The sequence below is a fragment of the Phyllopteryx taeniolatus genome, chromosome 8, assembly GCF_024500385.1.
Source record: "Phyllopteryx taeniolatus isolate TA_2022b chromosome 8, UOR_Ptae_1.2, whole genome shotgun sequence".
NCBI lineage: Eukaryota > Metazoa > Chordata > Actinopteri > Syngnathiformes > Syngnathidae > Phyllopteryx > Phyllopteryx taeniolatus.
This window is the reverse complement of record NC_084509.1, coordinates 1,485,001-1,507,342: the sequence shown is the minus strand read 5'-3', so window position 1 is coordinate 1,507,342 and position 22,342 is coordinate 1,485,001. Positions and strand designations below refer to the sequence as shown.

The 22,342-nt window shown below is 42.4% G+C and overlaps 1 protein-coding gene across 1 annotated transcript in view; it reads right to left on the bottom strand.

The window, feature by feature from the left end:
- The window catches only part of LOC133482015 (rho guanine nucleotide exchange factor 17-like), a 61,804-nt gene that overhangs the window by 37,356 nt on the left and 2,106 nt on the right, over positions 1-22,342 (bottom strand). The window contains exon 1 of the mRNA XM_061781526.1: positions 16,381-22,342. This exon is cut by the window's right edge and continues 2,106 nt beyond it. Within this exon, the coding sequence (XP_061637510.1) occupies positions 16,381-21,438 (5,058 nt within the window). The 5' untranslated portion in view covers positions 21,439-22,342. The remainder of the gene's footprint in view (positions 1-16,380) is intronic.

Genomic DNA, 22,342 nt, shown 5'->3' with positions numbered 1-22,342 from the left:
GCAACATCATCTCTCAGCACAAAAAAACATCCCCTCTTCCCTTATCTTGTCGTTTTCATTACCCTGCCACATGGAAGGAAAAGAAAAGTTTGTTTTTCTGGAGAAGACAACATTCCCAGGCCACTTCTATTCCTCTTTCTATTAATAGAGGTTGTGTAATGTACACAAACACACATGCACGCACGCACACACACACAAACACAAATTTCTCACCAACTTAATTTTGTACACACACACACACATACACACGTTTCTCTCCAACTTTATTTTGTAGTTCCCAACTGGGTGGGTGTACAGTAAGTCACATATGTGCAAGTCACAAGTAAGTCTCAAGTTTTAACCTTTATGTTTCAGGCAAGTTTCAAGCAAGCAAGTTACTGGTGCAAAAATTAGGCAAGTCAAGTCCCCACTAAATTTCAAACATTTCGAGTCAAGTCATCACTTGGGTTAAGGAAGTCTAAAGACAAGTCATCTTGCTCAGTCACAAGCATATAAAAGAAAATATAGTAAATATATAGTATAGTAACAAGTTACGTGACAGTGGCTGTTATAACTGTTTACCTAACTTGTTGATGCTAGAAATGTGATTAGTTGAGAAAGTCAAGGGTGTGCACAAGTGGAAAGAGAGCGGCGCACCTGTGGAAAGGGAAGACAGTGAGCAGGGACCAGACAGGCAAGTACTGTGTTGTTGTTTTTCAATCCACTTCTTACAGCTTGGATTTTATGTCAGAAGCTGGCGGATTCCTGGATTGCCTGAAACACGGCCCCCAGCCCACGTCTGAAACGTACACAGAGAAAAAGCGCCCACCCCTCACCCCTTACATGTTTGGGGTTACGCTACAGTCTATCATTAAGAAGATAAGAGGCTGGAACATGCTGTTGACTGCTGGCTTAATGCTTGTCGTTGTGATTGGCCACAAAGGAAAGATTGATGAGAGGTTGAAAATTCAAAGTTACCTCTATAGTCACACTTTTCCAAAAGCCCCTGAGGACCTTGTCTAATTTAGCTGGGTATCATGTTAAATGGTGCAAAATGACAATGATTAGGAACATAGTGTAGACATGCATGAACATCCATCCATCCATTTTCTTTTACCGCTTATCCTCACCAGACAATCAACTCCAAAAGCACTCAAGACCGGCGACAAGGGTTAAAATGTGTTTTCTGACAAATCGTTACGTGAACAGCTACATTTTTAGTAATGGCCCCACAGGAGGTAAAGTTTTAAAAAATGGGTACATATAGATATATGAGTATGTTATCAGTTTAAAGTTTTATTTTTAGTGAGGTTGTGGGGGTTTGCCTGCAATGAGTGTGCATGTAAGAATTTACTTTTTAAAGCTCCAGTTGGTGCCAAAGCATGAGGGTGATTTATTGTTCTTAATAGTTAGTTAGTTAGTTAGTTAGTTAAGCAAAAACTACACAATTCATTTCCATGAAATATTGTGTGAAGCTTGGACAGATACTAATGAAGTCAGCATATACATGGTTTGAGTCACTGAGTCAATGGCTTCAATGGGACAGCCCACCCCTAGAATTTGAATGGCACCACCCATTTGTATGTCATCCTCCCTGAACCAGGAAGAAACACCCTGGTATTCTTTTTCATTTCACTTTTGTTAACAGCTGGGCCTTGGCAAATGTCTGCGCTCATGTGAGTGCCATTCTAGTTAAATAAAGCGTTTTCAACGTCTTTGCCATTTTACTATGAGCTAAGAAGCCGTTTGCCATTACATCGTTAAAACTGCAGAAGGATGTGCCTCAACAAGGCATTTTATTGGTGTGAGCATCCATAATAAGGAGGCTAAATGCTTGGATAGTTTGGTCACAATCTTTTGCTCAGGGGCCTGATTTTATTTAAGTCTTACCATGCTTTGCCAGGCGCATGCAAGGACTCAGACACACGCGCGCGGACCAGGGAGTCTTTTATCGCTGAAGGGCTGTTCACTCTTTCAATGAAATCCAGATGTGGGGAGGACAAAAATAGCGAGAGGTGAGGGGGGGGACAAAGAAACACAAAAGGAGCAGATGAGGTCAGAAGGAAAATGGGACATGAAGACAGAAAGACCTAAGTAGGTGATGTAAGGTAGGTGATGAGCTCCCACACAGACTGATGGCGTAAACAGAAGTTTGGCAAAGGCGCCAATTTACTGTATTTTGTTGTCCTTAACTTCCTCTGTTTTGCCTTGCTCAAACAGAAACACTAGACACTGTGATGTCACCACATTCCGATAGTCACATACACACGCAAGCCCGCACACACACACACACACACACGCACACATCACACACACACGTAGATGTGCGTGGTTGTCACGGGTGACCAAAAGAACACATTAAGGTGGCCGCCATCTTTGGTGCCTAAAAAAGACTCACGCTTTATTCTAAAAAAAAAACAACTATTTTTGCTCTCTGCATGTGTGTATCCCTCCCACAAACCACTTCCTGCCCTACCCTCCCGATGAAGACAATTATGGCTCTTGCGAGAAAGGATAGAAGGAGAAATGGCTCCTTAAAAGGCAGAGTCTGTGCAGTTTTCCCCCTCTGCACTCATTTTTAGAAGCTATAGCCAATCTGGCATGCTTTACACATTTAAAGACAAACGTGTTTTATGTTCGAGGCACTACTGAATCTTTACGACAAATAGCCAAAACAATCACAAGCAAGTTGGCTTTAAACCAAGCGATACGAGACAAGTTTTCAGCAAAATTGACAAATATTTCGTTACTGTTCACTAGTGGTCTATAGTGTTTTAGAAGAAAATAAACAATGACACCTGGCTCTTAATTGGTAAAACTAAGGTGCTTGACTAAAAAAATTTATATAAAAAAACATTGGTAACGCAGAATTGTATAAGCACTACTTAAAAAGTAAGATTAGCATTCGCTCGGCTAACAGAACATGGGTCGCGCTGTACCTGGTTGGCCGATGACAGTGGGTACCTTGACGCTAGATCACCACAAAGCCAAAGGAGAGAAAAAAAATAAACTACGTCATAGAGTGAATCATTTGATGCCGTCTGAAATCAATTCTGCTTGCTCATGTGTTCAGTCCCGATAAAGTTCCTTTCTCAGTTCTTTCGTCATCATTACAACTTTCCTTTATAGGTCGTCTGGAACGTTTTTCCTTTGGTCTTGCATTTTGGAAAAAATTACTACCCAAAAGCAGAAGGGAAAATAAACATCCAAGATTCATACAATGGCTTTTTAGTGAGCTAAAGTCTCAATAAAAAAAGGCAGTACAGAAGATTTGTCAGTCTCACGTGATATCACACATAAAGACGGTTCAAACTCACTTCCAATGAACTTGAACTCCAGAAAGGAGGCTTTGTTTTTTGTTCCTTCGGCGGTGACACAACCCGAATTTGTATGCAAGTTAGAAAGTGCCGTATTCTTTTACTAACCTATGCTGACGCATTAGTCAAGTCATAATATTAGTATATATTTATTATATTTAATTTATTTTCTAACCTGAAAATATAATACGAACAAATGAAAAACAGTTAGTACGGCAGTAAGTGAGTGTTCCTTCTTGCACCGCATACTATGTTTTTTTAAAATGTATTCTTACACCACTGTGCAACAATGTAATTCATTGCACACCATTCATTACCTCAAAGAGTTGCACAGCACATCGAGACAGTCATAAACCGACGACACTGTACTTTATTTTACTGTCTGACGTATTTTTTAATTCCAACTTCTCTATCAACGGCAATGTTTTAAATCCTACAGACAACACTAATTGTCATGGTCTGTGTTTTGGTTTGGGTTGTGTTTAGTTTTGTTCCATGTTTCCCTCTGTTCCATGTTTGTCGTGTGCTCATTAGGTTGTTGTGTCCACCTGTTCTCGTCTACATTGTGTCGACCAATCAGCTCTCTCCAGCCACTCGTGTCTTGTCCAGGTGTTCCTCGTTGTCTCGTCAATTTGTTTGTATTTAGTTCCCTGGTTTCTTTCAGTTCTTGTCGGTTCAATGTCATTGTCACGTCTTTGCCATGTCATAGTCGCCAGTTGTCGCTCAGTTATTTCACCAGTCATGTCTTGTTTCTTGTTTTGGGTTCACTCAAGTGTTTCTTTGTTACTTTGTGTTTAGATTTTGGACTTTGTTAATTTAGCATTTAGACTTTTTCATGATCTTTGTTTTTGGAATTAAATATAATTTTTTATATACTCCTGCAAAAAAAAAAAAAAAAACATTCTGTCACGTACGTGGTTAGGGCGAAGACGAGGAACGCAAGGCAAGAACATGGTGGACCCAATTGCAGTAAAGCAGGGAGGTAAGGCAGGAGTGCGGGAATCTCAAAATAATAATATTTAATCACAATGATAAAAACAACTGGCGACTATGACATGGCAAGACATGTGACAACGACAATGAACCGACAAGAACTGAAAGAAACCAGGGAACTAAATACAAACAAATTGACGAGACAACGAGGAACACCTGGACAAGACACGAGTGGCTGGAGAGAGCTGATTGGTCGACACAAAGTAGACGAGAGCAGGTGGACACAACAACCTAATGAGCACACGACAAACATGGAACACAGGGAAACATGGAACAAAACTAAACACAACCCAAACCAAAACACAGACCATGGCACTAATAGTATGTGATTCCCGTGATACAACTAAAATCAAACTAACATATTGAGCAGACGTAGATAAATAAAAATACTATGTGTTCTTCTCACTGGTCACAGCACTTAAGCTCAATCATAACTGGTCCGATAGCTTAATAAAATAACTGGCCGATGCACACTAAGGAAATTACTCTAAGAACAGCACTATAAGGATTATGAGACAAGTTTGTTTGAGAAATTCATTTTGCGATTATAAAAAAAAAATAAACTCAATGTGAAGGATTTCATGTGCAACCCACTGTTATTTGCTTCTATTTCTCTTGTGGTTGTTCAGTTGCGTTAAGACCCTAATCTCACCACAGGCATTTTTTTTTAAATCCCAACATGGCTAAAATCCTGCTGCTTTTAATCTGACTGGATCAGTTAGCAACATTTGACGCTGGTCATACATGACTCAGGAATTGTGCACTCTACTGACATTCATTTGAATGGCATCTCCGTAGGAACAAGACACAGAACCCAAATAATTTCTCCCCTCCTTTCATAATAACATTTCAAAACTGCACAATGCAAACGCCAGCTGGTGAATCCGATTTTATTCAGGGGGGGCTTGTTGAAAATAAGAAGCCCATTGAAGAGTGAAGAAGGACTACATTGTTTCAGCAAAGGCTGACCCAATGGCACACACAACCCCCCCCCCCCCCCCCCACATACACACTCACACACACACACACCACATCAGAGCTGACATTGGGTGATGGGAGACTTCTTTGAGACCATCAAACATTGCTTTTGTGGGCGCGCACACACACACAATCTGCAGACAATTTGCAGACATCATCGTTAAACGTCACTAAGCCAAGGAAATCATGCCCTGGGTTACATTTGCTATACCATTTCAGTTAAAGGACAGCACTTAAACACAAATGCACATATTTTTACGTGATTTGCTTAGGTGAATGACCTTTGAGGCACACAAATGCTGGACACAACTTAACACACATGAATAAAAAAAAAAAAACATTGTTAAGAATTGTGTACCTTTCATCATTTCACTCAGCGACCAATGTAAACTGACCTGGGACCTGTTTTAGCTCTAAGCTCCAAGTCAGGAAAACCCTGATTATACACTAGCTGCATTAACCTTATCACAGCTTAAAACACTTGTGCTGTAACAACAAGTAGTAACAACTGGCAACCTAATACACATGACACAACCTTTGCTTCAAGGGCTTCACAAAAAAAAAACGGAAGGACAGAAAAAGTTAAAGGAGCGGGGGCAAAGGGAATACAGTCCATCATTTGAATTCACTGTTAAAACAAAGAAACGAGAAGAAGCGTAACCTCAGTTTCTCTCACTTTCAATCACACCAACACCATGCGTCCACACACATTTTTCTCTCTGTGAAGTTAAGGTCAGCATTCCTTCAGGCTGATTCACACTTCAATGAAGATTCATCCTAGAATCAAATGTTTTATCTAAGCAAGTAGCAGCCAGGAGGATGCAACCACCCAAAGCTCACTTGAGATGTAAAATGAAATGACTCCAACTTTTTGAAAGATTGCACCAAAACGACGCTAACAGGCTAACGTAATGACGGCCTCATCATTGAGCAGCCAAAATCAGCTGTACAGGAAGAACGTGAAACAATGCATTCACTCATGAATGTGCATCTGAGCTTTGAGGTGATGACTTGACACTGCATCACAGACACACGCACACAAACACGCCACCTGCCTGAGAGGCTGTTTCAAGCTTAGTTGTCTTCCAATCACTCTCCTCCTCTCCCTGCGCTTTTATCCGCGATCCCACCAGCCATTCCTGTACAGCACTGCGAGACTTCCAGCGTCTCCCGCTCCCACTTTCGCGAGCGTTTCTCAACTGGCAGCTAGAGCATGATCCAAAGCGGCGCACTGATGCCATAGGACGGGTGATGGAGTGAGTGACAGGGAGAGTAGGAGGAAAGAATTGGAGAAAGAGGATGAAAGACGTAATTCTACTGTCATGTTTAAGTAGATGACAAAAGACAAGTGACAGAAATGAACTGAAGTATACAGTGTCTGTGTGTGTGTGGGGAGTGGGGGGGGGCACCCTCCAATGATGCTACAGTTGCACTATTGTGTGAATGACTTTGTGACGCAGTCAACACAATACATTTACATAAAATTATCATTATTAGTGTATCTGAACTGGCTAACTATGACTTTATCAATGTTTCTTGTGGTCTTCTAAAGTCAGACTGCTATTGTGATGTACACTATCAGGCTGCATAGTACACTTGAAAAAGTAAATTAAATAGCATTGCAATCTGCCATTGTACAACCCCAATTCCAATGAAGTTGGGACATTGTGTTAAACAAATAAAAACAGAATACAATGATTTGCAAATCATGTTCGACTTATATTTAATTGAATACACTACAAAGATAAGATATTTAATGTTTAAACTGATAAACTTTATTGTTTTTAGCAAATAATCATTAACTTGGAATTTTATGGCTGCAACATGTTCCAAAAAAGCTGGGACAGGGTCATGTTTACCACTATGTTACATCACCTTTTCTTTTAACAGCATCCAATAAACATTTGGGAACTGAGGACACTAATTGTTGAAGCTTTGTAGGTGGAATTATTTCCCATTCTGGCTTGATGTACAGCTTCAGCTGTTCAACAGTCCGGGGTCTCCGTTGTCGTATTTTAAGCTTCATAATGCGCTACACATTTTCAATGGGAGACAGGTCTGGACTGCAGGCAGGCCAGTCTAGTACCCGCACTCTTTTACTACGAAGACACGCTGTTGTAACATGTGCAGAATGTGGTTTGGCATTGTCTTGCTGAAATAAGCAGGGGCGTCCATGAAAAAGACGTTGCTTGGATGGCAGCATATGTTTCTCCAAAACCTGTATGTACCTTTCAGCATTAATGGTGCCTTCATAAATGTGTAAGTTACCCATACCATTGCCACTAACACAGCCCCATACCATCACAGATGCTGGCTTTTGAACTTTGCGTCCATAACAGTCTGGATGGTTCTTTTCCTCTTTGGCCCGGAGAACACGACGTCCACAATTTCCAAAAACAATTTGAAATGTGGACTCGTCGGACCACAGAACACTTTTCCACTTCGCATCAGTCCATCTTAGATGACCTTGGGCCCAGAGAAGCCGGCGGCGTTTCTGGGTGTTGTTGATAAATGGCTTTTGCTTTGCATAGTAGAGTTTCAAGTTGCACTTACAGATGTAGCGCCGAACTGTATTTACTGACATTGGTTTTCTGAAGTGTTCCTGAGCCCATGTGGTGATATCCTTTACACATTGATGTCGGTTTTTGATGCAGTGCTGCCTGAGGGATCGAAGGTCACGGGCATTCAATGTTGGTTTTTGGCCTTGCCGCTTACATGCAGTGATTTCTCCAGATTCTCTGAACCTTTTGACGTTAGTATGGACAGTAGATGATGTAATCCCTAAATTCCTTGCAATTGTACATTGAGGAACATTGTCCTTAAACTGTTCGACTATTTTCTCACACATTTGTTCACAAGATGAACCTCGCCCCATCTTTGCTTGTGAATGACTGAGCAATTCAGGGACGCTCCTTTTATACCCAATCATGGCACCCACCTGTTCCCACTTAGCCTGTTCACCTGTGGGATGTTCCAAACAGGTGTTTGATGAGCATTCCTCAACTTTCTCTGTCTTTTTTGCTACCTGTCCGAGCTTTTTTGGAACGTATTGCAGCCATAAAATTCTAAGTTAATGATTATTTGCTAAAAACAATAAAGTTTATCAGTTTGAACATGAAATACCTTGTCTTTGTAGTGTATTCAATTAAATATAGGTTGAACATGATTTGCAAATCATTGTATTCTGTTTTTATTTATGTTTAACACAACGTCCCAACTTCATTGGAATTGGGGTTGTAGGTTTATTGCGAGATGAGCGAGCCACAAGGGAAACATTTGAATTCAACAAATGAGCTTCATCTACACAGGGATTTCTTGTGTATAATCCATCTGTATTTAATCTGCCTCTTCCAGGCTCGAATGAATGCCATTATTTGTGTTTTTATAGCATTATAAAAGAGTGTGGCCGATGTGGCCCGCTCTAAGAGAACCGCACTGTATCATCTAATATTTTTTCTCTCTTGGGTAGCTGTATATGGTTTTGTAATAAAGGTATTGTACTAGTACTCGGTAGACTGTATACGAGTAGTAAGAGCTATTCGTGTAACCATTGCAGTATCATAATCCGCAAGCAACAATTATGTCGACGAGCGAGTTGTCTTGGTGACAGCATTTGAAATAAATTCCAAGAAATATTTAGTAAAACCACTTTGGGACACTAAGAAGTGCAGTTTTGCTTTCATGGGAATCTTTCTGTTGGTGACTGAAAGTGAAGATTAACTGAAAAATGGATGAAAAACTTGCTTTTTAACAGGTGGAATTCTCATTTATGCTAGCACTGTCTAGGAATGTACACTATGGTCAGATCATTGTAAAATATAGATAGCAGCAACATTTTATGGCATATGAAATACAGTATTTTGAAGAAATCATTTTATCTCGTGTAACTTAAGTTCTGCATTTCCTGGTCCATAGAAGGAGGAACAGACATTATGATTCTAGGAGGTGGATGGTTCCAACAATTCCTGTATCTGAACCCTCATTCTGATCCTCCCCAAAAAAGTAATGTGTTCTTCCTCGTCTTGCACCATCCATCTACAGAGGTTTGTGGAAAGTGTTTTGTATTTTGTGTGTAATCTTGAAGTGTACTTATAATGTAATCATCCCATTTAATATAAGTCAAAATAACTGCTGTGAGAAAGGGTCATTAAAAAAAAGCTTTTGTACCTTTTGTGTATTAATATAAAACAACATCTAAATAAAATATAGTGTGTAATGTGGATTTGAGATTGAAATTAATTGGGATGGCAAAAATCCATAAATTACAGTCATGCGTCATTTTACATTGCAAACAGTACGCAAGAGACAGAGGTTTGCTGTGCACTGACCCCATTTTCTGATTAATGTGAAACCGGAATCCATCTATTTCACACCAGCACACCGTTTAGAATGTATGCTGAAATATGTGCTCCCAAAAGAGCTGAGATAGCAGCTGGAGAGCTGGAAAGTGCTGTTGAAAGTGCTGTTTCAGAGGAGACTTTCCTTACATAAGCAAAGTGCTCTGTAATTACACAGGGTGGATCCACACTCTGAGCCAGTTAGAGCAAGACCGACGAGAGGAAAGCGGCCGGGACGGACACATGATGAGGGCATGCCAATATTATTCAAATGTTCAAAGAGCTGAACTTCCCCCGGCTTTAGGCTGGCAAGACTTCAAAATCCTTAGAAGGGGCTGGCCTTAGAAGGGAAAGTTCAAGAAAGAATATTACAACAGTCACCAACCAAAAGGCCTCCAGAGCTCTTTTCCCACAGACGTTTTGCCTCGCTTTGAGAAACCAGATGGCGTGTCATACTGTGTGTGTTCACGGACGCTGCATGGCAGTAGGCTTTGCATTTTTTCTAGAAATACTCACATGACCTCTTATTACACGAACTAGACCTCAAAGATGGACCTAACTACTGCAGATGACAGGGTGTATACATCAGAGATCTTTTTTTAATTGCAACTGAAAGATCTTGACCCAGCTCCTATCAGTATGTTGGTCACTAAGGTTCTCATCAAGCTATAATCCTGCTGAGTTCAAAGAATTTATCCAGTAGTTTGATCAAAACCCTTCAAAAAGGAGCCTCCTTTTTTCTTATCAGGAAAAAAGTAACAGGTGGTGTCACAAGGTGGCTGCAATTACCTTCACTATATACATTATCACAACCTGCGTAGCAGACATGGCATCTGTAAAGCTGTAATTTACAGTGTCATGTAAAAAGAAAGTGGTGCTTTATGTAGCGCTGAGAATTCTGGAGCAGTACCTGCTAGACGTTTGCCAAACAGTGACCAGAAGTGATTGGAAAAACTTAACTAACTAAAGAATGATCTGATGTCTGCTGACGACAAGTGAGGAGCCTTGAATTATTATTCAAAATTATTAGAAAATAACACGGAATCATTCCAATAGTATGCCTTTACCCCAAGAGACTCATTCACCCACTATATGGGTAAACAGTGTATAAAAACAATGAATTCAGGTGTTAATTTTTTTTTTGAATAGGCTTTGCTTTTCTCAACAGCAAAATTAAAGTATAATATATGGGTATAAGCAGGCATACACTGTACAGCTTTGCATGTCTCACACAAAAGATGCAGAAAACAACATCTATTATAGCTGAAAAGTTCAGAGTCAGAGAAATCCTCTCAGAGTACACAAGCCAACCCAAATGAACACAATATGAAATAATCATCCTTATTTGTAATAAGGTGCACTGCGGTCAAGTTATCTGGCTAAATAAATCAAATATATTTTAAAATAATTGAAAAAAAAAAAAAATGTGTACTGCATCCATATTCCTGTCATTGCTGGCTCTGTGGAAAAGTTGCCATAAGCCCTTAGAGTTTGCGGTTTCAGATATCCTAGTAGGTGTATGTACAGGTATGATTGAGCCCTATAAATCCTACCTGACAATAGGGAAGGTGAAAAGGAAAAATCGTGAACGACTCGTGTTGTCTGTGTGATTTGCTGTTAGATCAGATTTCAGACGCTGGAATTTAATAAGGGCATATCCGACAGTAAGTGAGTGCTGTAGTTGTCCTGGTATGCAGCCTACTTGCTTTCAAAATAGAATTGCCCGATTGTAAAGACATGGCACCGCTCCAATTCTCCATTTAACACACATTCTTCACGATAAGAATGTGTATACGTCCTCAAGAGTTGTAAAGATATATAGACAATTCTGCGAAGAGACTGCAAGCTTGAATGTCGACCCTTTTAGTAGGAGGACACACACACACACACACACACAACAGTTAGATACCATCCATCTATTTTCTATAGTGCAGGTCCACATTAGGCTCACAAGTGAGCTGGAAACTATCCCAGCTGACAGCCAATCACAGCAGTCATATAGCTCCTATAAGAAATGACGTCAGTCATAATAAACTCAGACCCCTATCACAATACTAGATGAATCCCTCATTAAATCATCAGTGACAAACACTCTCAATCAGTAGAACACATAATATTTATGCTGCGCCTGTCCCAAAAGCAACACCCTCTTGGTCCATCTCAACACACTCTTAGCCCATCTATTCCCTTCTTCCTCCAACAAATGAAAATTGCCGCTATCAAGCAATCTTATAAACAGAACAATGAAGGTACAACACTTGCTGTTCCTCTTCACCATGACTACGTGTAGAGGGAGAGCAACACATTACCCGAGGGGGAGGCATTTGTATTCATGCTGGGTGGTCTGATTAAAAAAAAAAAAAAAAAAAAAAAAAGTCCACCTTGAATCCAGAGAAATAAACACCAGACCTTCAGAGCAGGTCCAAAAGGATGTGGAGCTCTGCTTCTTCTCCTCCTTAAGTTCCTCATTACCTCATTCTTCATTAGAACCACAACCAGCATAATTTTCATACTTGCCCTTGCCCCCACATTAGAAAGTGTGGTTGGAATGGATGAACACGTCTAAGATGTCCTCATTCCAATGTGACAGGAAGAACCGAACTGACAGACATTAGTTCACTATTTATGGCCAATGCAATACAACACCATCTTCCCTCCTTTCCATTTATTATGACATATTACTTCCCTTTAAGAACCTCTTTGACAACGACGGACCAAGTGAACTAAAAAAAACAAAAAACAAAAGTCAACATACACCATGCAAATAGTGCAATGCGTTGGAGGGGATATCGATCAATGAAGTCCGAGGACCTTCACCAGCTCATTCTAGATTTAATAATGGTATACCGTGAACGTTCAACGCTCTAGTCACACACGGATCGCTGAGTCTCTCTTCCGCATATGGAGACGTCTCCATCTAAAACTATTTGCGCCACTTTTGAACAAAAGGAAAGAAGCAGTCTTGATGACACAGGACTGAAGTCGGCTGTGGTGACGCCCACACCAGCGCAAGACGTTCCATTTTAAAGGCGCTGGGGGTGCGCTGGTCCACGAAATTACCAAAACCAGGTCTAGAATGCCTCCTCCCACAATTATGCCAAGCACAGCGCTGGATTTGCACTTGTCATAAAAGTAGCGCCCTATACAGTATGTTAAAATCTGCATCGTGAGAGTTCAAGGCTGAATAACGATATTAAAACAAACACTGTGAGGCTCTTTACATTGATGACTTTTTTGTCTTTTTTTTAAGACCCACATTCCAAAAACAAGCATGCTAGATTCATCCAAGAAGCTAAATTGCCCATAGGTGTGAATGTAAATGGTTGTTTGTCTATACTGTATGTGCCCTGTGAGTGACTCGCGACCAGTCCAGGGTGCACCCGGCCTCTTGCCCAAAGTCAGTTGGGACAGGCTACAGGTCACCTGCAACCCTAACGTGGATAAATGGTATCAAAAAATCATGCCTGGATTGATGAATGAAAACTCATTTGCAGGTTAAATTGCCAGATCATCTGGGAGTGCTCTAACCACTGACCTCAGGGTTGTTGTAGAAATACAATGGTGAACTGAATAAAATGCAAATTATACACACTACAATATAAAACTAACAAAACAAACAAGGGGTGTAAATTTGACTAGATTTCCTTGACTGACTATTGGAAAAATTAACAATTAATAAAACATTTTATTGCTTAAATTTTGTTAACGGTATAAGATAATCTCTTGATGTTCTACCCAAGTTTCAATCCTAGTGGCCTTCTAGGCAGAATACTGAACCCCAGATGAGTTACCTCAGCATGAATGGAGCTGAACTTTCCATAGATGTTGGCTCTTCTTTAAACCGCAAATAAAGTGCAACCGAATCAACATCACCTCTGCTAGGTACAGCCAAGTAATGAACTCCATTTTACCTCAACTGCTTCACGATTCAGCCGCAATCAGTTATTCCACTATTCAATTAGTACACCCAATAAACTAAACCCAATAAATGGAATTACTCATGTGAAGAGCCAATGGCAACATCACGTCACGCAAAAGCAGTCCAAATAATGTGTGAATAGCACCATGACCAAAACACAGAGCAATGCAAGCTTTCCTTGTTTTTGTATGGACAAAGCCCAAGGAAATCTGATGAATTTTAACAAACCATTATATTTATTGATGAAATATATTTTATTATTGTAATGTCTTTAAAGAAGGAGCTATACTGGCATGTAAATAAGCCTGATCTTTCCCAATGCATTTTATGTTTAATCCCTGTCATATAATACAGCCTTTCAGAATCTCAAAATTAAATTTCGACATCCACACAGACCGCCAACTACGCCAAAACTCCTGGTAACATTATTCTGTTCAATACAACACTGACATGGATACAGGACTTCAGAACATTCTGAAACATTATCCCATTGCTTAAAAATACATTTCATTTTTTTAAAATTACTATTAGTTAATTGATTATTAATTTTCCTCATAGTCGATCAAGCAAAATGTTGTCAAATGATAAGTCCACCTTTTAAGTTAGCATTACGCAGCACTTTTTGCATTAAACATCCCATCTGTCACCATGGTTATTAGGATATTCCTTTTGACCAGACCCCGTTGCTGTGGTTCAGTGGAAATGTGTACAATCACGCTTCAGCGCCTCATCCCGCACCCTCCTTCCCCTCCATTCTCATTCTTCAGCTCTGTCAGTTCTATTCCCCACTCCTTTAGCCAGCAAACTTTTCCTCTGAACTCTCTTTTCCTCCCACCCCCCATCTCCATACCTGATATTTTGGGTTGGTTTGCTTACACCAAGACAAATGATCTCACTTCACTGCTATGTTCCAGAAAGTTTCAGAGTGAGAGGGGGAGTGGAAAAGGGAGAATCTTTACAGCATGACCAATGAAGTAAGGAGGATGTCACGAAAAAGCAGAGCTAAAATTATTTTGGGGGGAATGATGAACTAAAGGATATGAAAAGAGGTGTAAACACAAGGGGGAAAAGGCAGCAACAGTTGAAGAACGTAGCTCCATTCACCACAAGCAACGACAATAAACAAACTTCTTCTCCCCTCATTGTTTTTCATCTTTCACACACTGTAGCTTGTCTGTGCTCTTTTATGGCTTGCCAAAGTTCTTGTTAAATTCAGTCCAAAACTCTCACTCACACATACTTACTCAGAAGAAGCGCAGCAGAGCAGTGCTTTAAACAGCATGTTGGGAACAAGGCACTGAAATATTCCAGACTAACAACATGCACACAGACCAGACCAAACAGAACACACACACATATGCACGCACACACACGTATACACGCAAACGCACACACATGCCAGTACTATTGGCCATCATCAGACACGTCTAGAACCACAACAACTTCCCATTTTCCTAAAGCTACTTCCTGCAGGCTGAGGTCACTCACCAACTACTGCTTCTGTCACTACTGTAACAACAGTGGATGAGGAAAGTAACCAAAGAGTCAGCAACTGATGATTTTTTTTTTGGTCAAAAAATACAAAGTCAATATCCAGACACAAATACACACTCGTAAGACACTTCAGTCACAATCTATTGAAAGCCAATACAAGAACTGTAGCCAGAATTCTGCTTTACAAAGATAATAATGTTTTGATTGACACTGACAACGCGTTTACTGTATTACTGTTGTTGTACTTTGCGGCTGTGTAGAACTGAAAGAGTGTTTCTAATATGCCGATGCTCTTATCATATAGCTAAGGTATTTAAAACACTAAACGATGCAGTGCCTTCCTAAACCACTGTAAATTACAAGCAGAAACAATAAACATTGATAGCTTCTTAGTTTCACGTCAAAACAGTGCTGAATTTTTGATACTGCTCTTGTATGAGATGTCATTAGATAGCATACATTGTGCCAAATAACAAAACCATACAAACCAAGAATAGTGGATGAAATATAGCGTGGTAACGGGATATAAATGGCAAAATTACATAATGAAACAGTCTTTAATCATAAACTGCCGAAATGCAACACTTTTGTGTTTGTTTTTTTTTCCTCTATATGTAGAATAATCATTGCATAAAAATGTGCCTCATGCGCCAATGTCATCACACATGACATTAAGACATCACAAGAGAAAGAAATACAGTTCATTTTTGCATCCACATTATACTGAGATTGTATTCTGACTGGGCACATTTGCACAGTGCTGCAAAATGATACAAACATTTAAACAGCACTGTAGTACATCACTAATACTAAAAACACCTCTGTTCTGTACTAAATTACTCTTTGTGTCCTCTCTTCCTCTTTAGCAATGTAATCCATATTGGATGGAAGAAACAAAGGCAAACAGACACATGCACTTGACGGGCTTGGCCCACTCGCTAATGCCGTCTCTCTGACATTTGTTTAATCAGACCAATAACATCCTCTGATGTTTGTTGAACACAGCTCAGACTGTGATGGTTTCCCTAATGTAGTCTTGCAGATACACGCTTACACTAACCACATGAGGTGTAATTCACGGCACGACTTGTTAAAAGCACATACAGAGTTGTCAGCTGTAAGCATAAGAAAGCACCAACTGTTCCAGACAATATTACGGACTGTTTGAAGGCAATTATGTGACAAAGTATGTTTGTAACACTCTCTTTGTCAAAATAACAAACTATCATTAATTTCCTACCCTCTCTTTTATGTCTAAGCTTCTCATCATACCATTGCACAAACACAAACTTCAAATATGCACAATGTTGCATATGTAAGTCAAAGGTATGCTACAACAAGAACAATATAAATGTGGACTTACCACTCGAGGCTTGGTCCTCTGGGGGGCTTGTGCAGATGGCGCATTTTCCAAACCCCTCTGTGGTACAGCTCCTGTAGTTTGACTGGCAAAGACCTCGCTGGGTCCTTCCGATGAAGACACCGAACCTTCAGCCCCATCCCTACTCCCAGGGAGAGGCCCTGGACTGTCTGCGTCTCTCTCAGGAGTGCCAATGTCGAGAATATATTTCGGGTTCACATCCTCCAGAGATGGGACCTTGTCTACTGGGATCTTACTCGCGGCTGTTGAACTTCCAGTGGGTTGGTCTGAGAGACTGCTCCCTTTCTTGAGAGGCTGTGGTCGTGGAGGCGGCGAGATGGGTATGAATGTGGCAGGCTCGCTGGCATGTCTTACATGCTTGGGTCTGGTCTTTGATTTGGATGAGGGAAGAGGAGGCGTGAGCTCAGCTGTATCACGGGGAGTCTCTTGCTCCTCTAGTTCTGGGGGCTCAAGTGGGTCTTCGTGAGAAAAAAAATTAGCCAGCCTGTTTGGGCGCTTTCTCTGGGATCGGCGAACCATCCTAGGTGATAAAGCTTCAGCAAGCTTGAGGTCAAAATTAAACCTCCTTGTCTCCAATGCTTTCTTTTGCCCACCTTGATCTATAACATTGTCCTCATAGTCACAATTGCCGGATTGGGAATGAGCCTTCTTGATGTCAGTATTGATACTTCCATGGTGACAATCATTTGACTGTGTGAATAAGTCCTCCTTAGTCTGCCCCTCTACCTCCCATGTTTTTTCTTTATGCTTATTCAGGATTGGCTCGCTGCTGGAAGGGGGGATCGCACCTGTCTGATCCAGCTCATTGATTGGTCCAGTGCTGCTGGACTGACCTTTAAACTGAGAGTCATTATGGGAAAGCAAACATGCATCACTACGTCGACTGGGGTCACTAAATGATTTCTTTTTAGGAGGTTTTCCATTGCCGTAACCGTCAGTCATCAGTCTGTCCATGGCTCCTGGCTCAGCAACAATGCTCCTGATTACGCCACTGTAGTCACCAACTACCTCTTCCCAGAGTCCGCCATCACTGTATACAGACAGGTCACTGGCCACACGTCCTTTGTGTTCTGAAAAGGTGGGTATAGCAGGGGATTCTGGTGGTCCTCCTCCTTTGAGAGCAAGAGATCCTAAAAGGTTGCTGTCAACAGAGGAAAAATTGTCTTCCTCTGCGACGGAAGAGCATCTTTGAGGCATTGGATCACTGAGGGAGCGATAGACTGTTGAATCCCCATTCCCATCAGCTGCTGCTGTTGAATCTGTGTTACTGTTACAACCCTCTGAGGCTGCGTTACTGTTATTAGGAGAGGAGAACTTGCGTCTTCGACGGACAGCACTGGGAGTATCAGGTGCTTCAAGGCCTTCTGGAATACCCGTCAATGCCAGCGGTACAGAACTGCTGTTGTTGGTTGCCTCATTGGTAGCGTCGACACAGTTGAGACCAGCGATGGAGTCTGTGATAATGCCGTCACTCTCTTCCAGACAGGAGGGGTGAAGCAAGGAGGGAGGTATGCTGACTTCATTCAGACGAATCGTACACCCAGTGTTGTTCTCCATCATTTCCTCTCTTTCCTTCTTAAGCCCTTTCTCTTCATGGAGCGCTGATTGTTTCCATATAGTGACAGGCTGCCCTAGTACATCCCTAGCAATGCATGACCCCAAATTAACCCCTCCTGACCCCAAGAAAGCCCTCTCGGAGTGGTCAGCGGGGACAATCTCTGGCTCTGTTACAATCCCTTCATCTGTTAAACTAGACTCGTGGCCTGAAAGTTCATCCACAGAGCGGTCAAAGCACACGCTTTCCTCCGAGTCCCCCTTCAGTAACACCCTCGCAGTCTCTCTGTTCTGTCTCGCCACCTTCTCCTGGTGGTCTGTATCACTGTTGTTTAGCTTCTCCAGCTGCATACTTTGTTCATCCCTCTCTCTCTTCTCCCTCTCCCCATTCTCTCGCTCCCTCTCATGTTCATCTCTTTCCGTTGTGGTTTTAAACTCAGCCCATTTGTCTGTTCCTGCCTCACCTTCAATATGCATTCCTTTTCTCTTTTCTTCATCTGTTTTCTTGATCTTAAAACATTTATCCTCATTCACACTTGTCATATCAATATCATCATCTTCTCTGGTGCTCATCTGGCAGATATCCTGAATAACCTGTCTGGCTTCCTGCACATATCTTTCTTGCATTGGTGTTGGCATCACATCCTCCTCCTCGTCATTATACCCATAATCCAAAAACCTTTGCCCTCTTCCAAGCCTAAAATCACCACCATCACTTTCTACTTCTCTGTCTGAGATGGAAACCCTGCCTCCATTCTTTTCTCTATCCAGGTCAAGCTGTTGCTCAGAAGTGCTTCTTTTGGTTGTACCACCTGCCAGGTAACACCGCACGGCTGTCGGGGATTTACCGGAATACGTGAAGGATTTTGCACGCCGCAGGGTAGCCGTCAAGTCTTTTAGTGACAAGCGACGACCAGAGGGCAACAAGGTCCCACCATGACTCTGCGGGCCCACTCCACATTTAATTTCCTCACTCGTTTTCCGCACCTTCAGCTCTGAAAAGTCTGATTTCAGGAAATGTAGCAGTGTCATTGTTTCTGTTGTGATATCAGGGTTGGACTTGGATATTCCATTTATAACATCTGCGCTATCCCCAACAGTTGTTTGCTGTAATCTCACAGTCTCAGGTAATATTCCTTCTCTAGTAAGGACCCCAGAAGGGGACGTGTCTATGGGCACAATCTTGGGGCGCGTTCGCACTTGGGTACGAGGGAAATTATCCCCGTGTCCAAAGCTAGGGGAACGGTACATGGTAAAATTCCCAGAGTATGTTTTACTCAGCATAGACGAGGAAGCATTTCGGGCAGGGGTGTCTCCATGGGTGTTCAAAAACTTGTTTGCTCCACAGTTGGTGCAGCTAGCTTGGTCCTCCACCTTCAGTGTCTCAGTGCTGGAATATCGGCTGCTATAACGGGAACCACCAGAACTGGAACCAAAAGGGGGGATGTTGACCTTTGCTACCCGAGACACACCAGGAAGTGTTGTGGATGCCACAGGTGAAGAGATGCGCTCCCATTGCTGCTGCATCCTTGCTCTGTTACTATGAAAAGTGGATTCTCTTGCAGAGTGACTCCGTGATACTCTTGGAACAAACTCTCCTCCTGTGGTCGCATGGCGGGGCCTATCCAAGCGCTCCATGGTCACGGACGGCTCACTGTCGATTTCGTCTGATTCGCTATCATGATCGTTATAATCATCACGGCCTGTCGCTAAAGCACCACCACAGAACCGCTTCTTCTTTCTCAGAGAGCGGCGCCGCACAGCCTCCTTACTGGAGGAGCCTAAAGAACCATGGTTCTCCTCCTCACTGCCCGAAGACCTCCCAATGCCCTTCGCATTCCACCGGCCATTTTTACTGCGTGACAAATAACTGCCACCTCGCTCTGTGACGCCCCTCTCTCCTCCACTGATGCCAAAAAAAGGATGCGAGGGACCAGTCCAGCCCGCACCTCCTCTTTTTCTCCCGCTATGCTCCTCCTCTTCGTCTCCAGAGCTAAACCTACAGCGTGAGCTACGCAAAGAGTCAACTCTGACAGGGGCTGAGGATGGAGCTACAATCGAGAAGGAGGTAATGGCTTTATCTGGAGCTGGAGCGCGGAGGGGGAATAAGGGGGGAGAGGCGGGAGCTGTAGAGGAGCTATGTGAGGAATGTAAACTATCCCTCGCCAGCCCGACCCCCTGACTAACCCTTCTCTCCGTCACTATCGGCTCCTGAAGAAAGGAGGCGCAGAAGGAGGCGTCCTGGCTCACCGAACGGCTCTGAGAAGTAGTAGCAGAGGTCTGAAGGTCAGGGTGGGGGTCTGGGGTCAACTCGATCAGTGTGGGAGTTTTAGAGGCAGCCTCTGCCTCTGAGCTGTGAGATCTGAATGAAGATGAGTTGCTTTTTTTATCACGGTAACCCTGACGACAAGTACGAATGCTACTGTTTTGGAACTTATTTGCACCAGAAATTGTTTCGTTACAATAACCTGATGTTTTTAAGTGTGCCTCCTCATCAAGTGCGTACTGCTGCTCATAGATTTTGGAATGCAAGTCCATAGTGTCACAAAGTGTCTGCTTGACAGCAGTGCTGTTTTGGCTCTGTCCTTCAACTAAGCTCCCCTCAGATGAACATGGACTTCTGGCTTCATTAACTGAGGAGTAAGATGACGGTTTGCTGCTTTTATCCAAAAACGGGCCACGCTCAGGGTTGCTCTGCTGGCCTAAATCGCCTTTAGCAGCCTGTTGGAAATTGTCACAAGTGTGGCCTTGCTTTTGTCTCTCATCAAAAAGCTGTCTTATTTTGGTCACACTGGGCCACTTATCAGAGTTCAGGGGAAGAAATTCACTGCAGTGATAAGTTCTGTGAGCTTTATAAGGTCCATTAATCTTGACATCCTCTTCATCGTTGACAATATAAGTCTTTGGGTGATCAGATGCGGAAAAAGAAATGTTCTTACCACAGTTGTCGGTTGTTAACGGTGCACAAGTCCACTTTTGATTTCTTTTCTCAGAGTCCGACACAGAAACAGAATCCGTGGCGAAGTTAAACTTGTGCACTTTGTCCAGGAAAGACTTGTTGTCCGGCAAGATTGCTGCACCGCCGTCCTGGTGCAAAGACAGTCGAGACAGAGAGCTGCTCCTCCTGACGCGAGGAAGTGTTCTGGTCTCACGCGGCGCTGCTGCACCGTCTCCCGGCCGGGCGTTGTGGGTCCTCTCGCTGCTGCTGCTGAATTTCTCGGTGAGCTGGCGGATAGAGGGAGAAATGGAGGAGAGAGAGGCGGAGGAGGCTTTCTTTGGCTGTGCGGTCGCGGGAGTTGCGGTGGCGGAGATTTTGGAAACTTTTCTTGACGCGCTGACGTGACGACGCTCTGGCCGGCTGGGCTTCAGAGGAAGAGAGCCGCCGGCTGCCTCCGAATCCTCACTTCTGTCGGCGGCCCACGACCCCAACTTTTTCAAAGACACGCTGCGGTTCGCCGGTGCACTCCTATTGTGTCTCTCTGCCATTGTTCATAGTTGTCTTTGTCGCACGTCACGCCGCATCCTTATTTTTAATCAAAAGCCATTCGCACCTCGTAGCAACAACTTTTACCAAAGTCTCTGTTGTTAAAACTCACATGTTGGCGATTCCACAGACGAACTTTGTTGAAGTGCTCGCCAACGCTCCATTGTTGGCTAAAACGTGGGCCCATAAAGCAGGTCAAGCTCGCATCTCTCTGCTCATTCCCAAAACTGTTTGTGGATTCCCTATTTTGGCATGATTTGAATTTCCGTGACTTGTCTTGTTTCTGTTTTTTTTTTTTTTTTGTGTGCATGTTAATGCCTGAGATAGGGCAAGAGGGAGTGGGCGGGACTAGGGGGAGAGGGGCTGTCATACCCCCCTCGGGAATAGAGAGGAAACCCCCCTCTCTTTTTGATAAGAGGAGACTGATACTGTGCACTGAATGGATGTACTGCAGTCACTGCAGAAGCATTGCTCGAATTGGTAGTCCACGCCTCTGTGTCTCATTTTTTGCATCATTTAACAGCGAACATTTTCACTTTCTCGAAGGTGAAAGTGTTGAATTGCCAGCATCCAGGAATCCTTTACAATCCTACACAATAAGGCCTCTGTGGTGCTTCCCTTATAAAGTAGTCGACTTTACGTGTCCTCTTGTTCTGATGGGGGAATTACACAGTAACATGGGGAAACTTTAACTACAGCTCCCTCCAGAGGATAATTGAAAATATTACAGAGAGAGTCTTTGAAGTCAGGGGAGGGCAAACTTTTGAAGGCCACATTTTGTTTTTAAAGCGAAACATTGGTCTGTTCATCTGTAGAAAAAAAAATGCATGTAAGGTATGTAAAATTTATATTTAAAAATGTAGTTAGATTAGTTGAATGTCTGTAAATGTACAACCCCAATTCCAA